This window comes from Crocodylus porosus, unplaced genomic scaffold (genome assembly GCF_001723895.1).
Source record: "Crocodylus porosus isolate Cpor-Errol unplaced genomic scaffold, CroPor_comp1, whole genome shotgun sequence".
Lineage (NCBI taxonomy): Eukaryota > Metazoa > Chordata > Crocodylia > Crocodylidae > Crocodylus > Crocodylus porosus.
Window position 1 is genome coordinate 10,662,586 of NW_017728943.1, and position 6,000 is coordinate 10,668,585.

Consider the following 6,000-nt stretch of genomic DNA (forward strand, 5'->3'; position numbering starts at 1 on the left):
TTTCCATGTTTTACTTGTGCCTTTTTCACCCAATACTAAGAGAGAACTTATGGGGATAATGATTTTTGAGAAATTATGAATATGTGACTATACTTTGATACTCTTAAATTAAGCTGATTAGTAGTCAGTGCTGTAAAAAAAATCTTGTATGTTTTCTTCTTTGTAGATTGTTGCAACTGAAAAAGACATTACACCACCAAGTTTGGTAGTCCCAGAGCCCCGAGAAGATGGCCTGGATCATAGCATTGCAGATCACATAGTCTCTATCCTTCCTTCACTTGTCCTTTCTGAGAGTGGAAAAAAGGTTTGTATTGTCTTTTTATTTTCAGAGCTCTTGATAGATCAATAAATCTGGTTTGGGTTGAAGCATTGTTATAGCCATGATGCACCAGTGGCAGCATCGGCAGTGCTTTTTTCAGGGAGTGCACTGCCAAGTTCAGGGGGTGCATGTGCCCCTACACATCACCAGTGAACCAACTATATGTTTGGGAAAGAAGCTGGACAAAATTTGGGGCAGAAAACACCTTTCTTCAGCTCTGGGAAAGAAGTAGACACCAGCTTTTTAGTCATTGCCTGTGTTTAGTCCATTATTTTTAATGCCCAGTGGGCACATCTGCATGTGCAATTAATGTACAGAAAGCTTCCTGTGCAGTAAAATACTGCATAGTAAGCTTTCCCTGACAGTGCGTCTACAATTGCCTCTCACCCTGCCTCCTTGCCTCAGGCAGCTGCCTGCTACTGGGGCCAGCTCCAATTGCAGAGCCCAGGTGGGGACAATGTCCCTTTGCCCCTGCAGCAGGCAGCTCCTGCCCTGGCTCTGATCTTGGATCTGAGGCTGTGAGCTGCCTGCTGTGAGGACAAAGGGACATTGTCCTCACCTGTGTTCTGTGATTGGAGCTCACTGCTTGGGTTCAAACTGTTCAGGAACTGGGTACAAACTGTTCAGGAAGGACAGGCTGGGGAGAAGAGGAAGAGGAATTGCACTTTACGTAAAACAGCTATATCATTGCTCAGAGTTCCAGTATGGAACTGGAGATAGGCCTGTTGAGAGTCTCTGGATTAAGGTTAGAAGGGACAGCAACAAGGGTGATGTCATGGTGGGGGTCTGCTATAGAACACCAGACCAGGAGGGAGTGGTGGACGAGGCTTTCTTCAAACAGCTAGCAGAAGTTTCCCAATCACAGGCTCTGGTTCTCATGGGGGACTTCACTCACCCTGACATCTGCTGGGAGGGCAATACAGCAGTGTGCAGGCAATTCAGGAAGTTTTTGGAGTGTTGGCTGCTCCAGTACTTGCACCAGGATGTTGTCCCCAACTAGGGGCCATGCTGTTCTTGACCTGGTACTCACAAACAGGGTAGAATTGGTGGGGAATGTAGTAGTGGATGGCAACTTGGGCAGCAGTGACCACGAGATGATTGAGTTCAGGATCTTAAGGAAAGAAAGGATGAAGGGCAGCAGAGTAAGGCCCCTGGACTTCAGAAAATCAGACTTCGGCTCACTCAGGGAACTCACGGGCAGGATTCCTTTAGGAAGCCAGACTGAGGGAGAGAGGAGTCCAGGAGAGCTGGCTATACTTTAAGGAAGCCTTACTGAAAGTGCAGGAACAAAACATCCTGATACACAGGAAAACTAGCAAGTATGGCAGAAATCCAGTTTGGCTTAGCATGGAACTCTTCAGTAAATTAAGTCGAAAAAAGCTTGTAAGAAGTGGAAACTTGAAGAAATAAATAGTGAAGAATATAAGAGCAGTGCTCGGGCATGCAGGGATGAAGTCAGGAAGGCCAGAGCGCAATTGGAATTGCAGCTATCAAGGGATAGGTAACAAGAAGGGTTTCTGCAAGTATGATGATTGCAAGAGAACTATTAGGGAAAGTGTGGGTCCCTTACTGAATGGGGGAGGCAACATTGTGTCATGTTGTCATTAGTGACCTGGAAGATGGCATAGAATACACCCTCAACAAGTCTGCAGATGACACCAACCGGAGAAGTGGGGGGAGTGCACTGGAGGGTAGGGCTAGGATTCAGAATAACCTAGGCAAATCGGAGGATTGGGCCAAATAGAATCTCATACAAGAACAAGTGCAAAGTCCTGCACTTAGGATGGAACAATCCCATGCACCAGGTTGGCTGATGCATGGCTGGGCTGCAACTCTGCAGAAAAGGACCTGGGTATTACAGTGGACAATAAGCTGAATATGAGCCAAGAGTGTGCCCTTGTTGCAAAGAAGGCTAACAGTATACTGGACTTCATTAGTAGGAATGTTGCCAGCAGGTCCAAGGAAATAGTTTTTCCCCTCCGTTCAGCACTGGTGAGGCCACATCTAGAGTACTATGTTTAGTTTTGGGCCACCCACACTTTAAAAAAGGATGTGGGCAAATTGGACAGAGTCCAGCGGAGGGTGACAAATGGTGAGGGGGCTGGAGGACATGACTTACGAGGAAGACTGTGAGAACTGTGTTTATTTAATCTAGAGAAGAGGAGACTGAAAGGAGACTTAATAGCAGTTTTCAACTACTTGATGGGTTCAAAAGAGGATGGAACTAGACTATTCTTAGTGGTGGCAGATGACAGAACAAGGAGCAACGGTCTCAAGTTGCAGCAAGGAAAGTTTAGGTTAGATATGAGAGAGAATTTTCTCACTAGGAAGGTAGTAAAACACTGGGATGCGTTACCCAGAGAGGTGGCGGAAGCTCTATCCTTGGAGATTTTTAAAACCGGGCTAGACAAATCTTTGGCTGGGGTGATCTAGTTGGTTATGGTTCTGCTTTGAGCAGGGGGTTGGACTAGATGATCTCCTCAGGTCCCATCCAACCCTAACTTTCTATGATTCTGACCCTGGCAGTAGGCAGCTGCCAGGGCAGAGGACAGATGGGAAACAAGTGGCTTCCCAAGGGAGGGGAGAGTTCTTTTCCCCTGCTACCTGGACTGATCAGGAGCGATTTGCTCCTGATCAGCTATGTAACCATAGTAAATCTACTACCTGTCTTTCCAGTTAGTAGAAAACTGCAGTAGACTAATCTACTGCAAAGTAGCTCCTGTGCACATTTACATAGCAATGCTTTACTGTGCAGTAGATTAGTCTACCATGCAGTAAATTGTCTCATGTAGACACACCCAGAAAGGACATTAATTTTTGATTCCAGGCCCATCTTTCAGTTGTGCTTCAGTGATTTCATAATTGTGAGATTCCCTTTTGACTGGCCTTGGTCTTCTATACAACTAGGGTGTCTGTTCAGCTGCACTTCCATTTTTTTGAAACTGCTTCTGATCATTTCATTTTTTTGAAACTGCTTCTGCTTTCATTTACATGGAGGTAAAAGTAAACTGTGTTTCTCTGTTATCTAGCTTAGGCTGTGTCTACTTCTTTCCCAGATCTAAAGAATGGTGATTTATGCCCAAAAGTGTGTCTAACATTTGGTTGAATAAAAGATACCTTACAAAAAAAACCTTTTGCCCCTTCTTAAGTTTGCTTACTTATTTTCAATGCATCTGCCCTTTTATTTAACAGAATCTCTACAGCTTGTTTCTTCCTAAAGACAATGAAGAAATGAAAATCCTCCCCCAGTGGCCTCTTCTACTAAATTACCATGACGTTATGTCACAGCGGCTGCACCTCTTAAAGGTATACTTCTGTGTCTTATATCAGCAGTCTTAAAGTCTACAGGCAGTGAATAGTAATACACTTGAAAGGACAGAGAGGTCATTAATTCAGAGTACTGTTTCAACAACACAGAGTAGAAGAGCCCAAACTTGTCCACTTGATGGCAACTTTAACCACATATCAAAAGTCTAAGGATCATCCAGAACAGATTGAAGCCACCCAGGGATAATGCAGATCCTGGCATACCGTGTACCATGTTAATCTTCAGATGTTTCTACACCATGGACAGTCCTGAGCATGTTCTGCCTATCCTATCTTACACTGACAAGCCAAACCTGGAACTATAGTGGTAAAACCACTCTGGAAGCATCCGGGGTAAATCTATGAGGACATGGGGTTGCAGTCTTACCCTGCTGCATTCAGCCACTGTCCCATCCCTGGCTGACCTAAGGGGAGCTCCAGGGTTGCTCCTGCCCTGCTCCAACCATGGGCCATGGCTGTGCAGAGGCCAGGATCAGCAAGGGATAGCAGCAGTAGTATGCAGGTTCTGTCTTCCAGCACCTGCTCACTGCCTATCACTCCCTCCACAACAGTGTCCCACATTAGCTAGGAGCAGGCATTGGAAAGAGAAACCTGCATCCTGGCACTGCTGTCCCTAGGTGGTGCAGGAACAGGTGGAGACCCAAAGCCTCTCTTACCCTGCTCCAGCTCCAGGTTGCAGAAGTGACTACACAGAATGGTGAGCTCAGCTGGAGAAAGCATCAGTGGCATGCAAGTTCCTCCTTCTAGCACCTGCTCCTAGGTAGCAGGGTACACCAAGAGGAACAGGGAGTGGGCAGAGAACAGGTACTGGAATAAGCAACTGTTTAAGCAGTAGCATCTCAGGTAGCCAAACAGTTACAGTCGATATCAGAGCAGTCCTTCCGCACTCTTCCCCCTCCATCTCCTTACTTAAGCAGTCCTTGTCCAAGCCCAGCACCTTGTGCAGCTGCTCCCAGTAGTCCATGACTGGAGAAGGACAGGTGAAGCTCTGAGACTCCCCCTACCCCCAGATCAACCAGCTGCAACTGTCCCAGGCATGATCCTCCCCCACTACCCCCACCCTTGTGCATCTGCTCCCTGCCTGACTCTTCAGAGTTCCCTGCCAGCCAAGGGACTCCAGCAACACCTCACCCCAATCTCTTCCTGATGTGAGGGGCAATGTGCTGCACCCCATTTTAGGAAGTCCTGAATTAAGCCATGGGAGCATTCCATTTCAAGTACACTGAAACAGGTCTTGAGTGGTCTGGGCATAGTGCTTAGCATCCTTGAGTGCAATCTCCATGTAAACAATAAGGTGGACTATGTTATAGGGCTGTGCGAAACAGCACCATTTCGTTTCAACTTCTGTTTTGCCATTTCTATGGGACAGTGTTTCATTTTGAGTTTCATTTAGTTTCGAAAGCACTGTTCTGTTTCGTTTAATTGAAACTGGTTCGCTGTTTTGATGCTGTTTTGACATTTTGTCCATAGGCTATAACGGGGAAGCATGAAACTGCCTATAACTTTGTTATTTTTGGCAGACTTAGATGAAAACAGCAGGGATGGTAGACACTTCTGAGGGCATGAAGTCTGCCAAGTTTCAAGGAGATAGGTATAGAGGTTTCTGGGAAACTGCAGCTCAAAGTCTTGAAAGCAAAACTCATGTCACTTGTAGGTGTGAAAGCACAATGGGGTGAAAACAGCAGGCATAGTAGCCCCTGCTGAGGCCACAAAGCCTGCCAAGTTTCAAGGATATAGGTGCAGAGATTTCTGCGAAACTTCGCCTCAAGCTGCTGATGAGCAAAAGTTGTGTCGTGTGTGTGAAGGCACAGTAGGGTGAAAACTGGAGACATGGTAGCCCCTGCTGAGGCCATGAAGCCTGCCAGGTTACAAGTAGATAGGTGCAGGGGTTTCTGGGGAACTGCATCTCAAGCTACTGACAAGCAACACTCTTGACTTGACTGTGTGGGTGTGTTAAGGTGCGCCCTCACTGGTGCTGGGGCCTCTACATGACATAGTAGTGTTCCCCAATGAGGTTTCCTCCTCCCCTACAGCCTCAGCCTGGTCCACCACTTTAAACGACAGCAGGTAATAACTTAGTAAGCAACACCAGCAGCATCTCAGGTAGCCAAACAGTTACAGTCGATATCAGAACAGTCCTTCACCACTCTTCCCCCTCCCTCTCCTTACTTTCTATTTCCCTGCAAGGAAGCCCAGCTTCAGCTTCAAAATATTTCATAGATTTCATAGACATCAGGGCTGGAAGGGACCTTGGGAGATCATCGAGTCCAGCTCCCTGCCCAAAGGGCAGGAAGGCAGCTGGGGTCATAGGATCCCAGCAAGATAACCATCCAATTTACTCTTGAAGGTGTTCA

General features: G+C 46.6%; 1 protein-coding gene across 7 annotated transcripts in view; it reads left to right on the forward strand.

Moving 5' to 3' along the window:
• SPAG17 (sperm associated antigen 17) overlaps positions 1 to 6,000 on the forward strand; it is a 342,590-nt gene that overhangs the window by 147,565 nt on the left and 189,025 nt on the right. For 6 of the 7 annotated variants that reach the window (XM_019548662.1, XM_019548664.1, XM_019548665.1 and 3 more), the window contains exons 11-12: positions 167 to 304; positions 3,512 to 3,625. In XM_019548662.1, coding sequence (XP_019404207.1) covers positions 167 to 304; positions 3,512 to 3,625 — 252 coding nt within the window. The remainder of the gene's footprint in view (positions 1 to 166; positions 305 to 3,511; positions 3,626 to 6,000) is intronic. The other variant, XM_019548666.1, reaches the window with a different exon arrangement.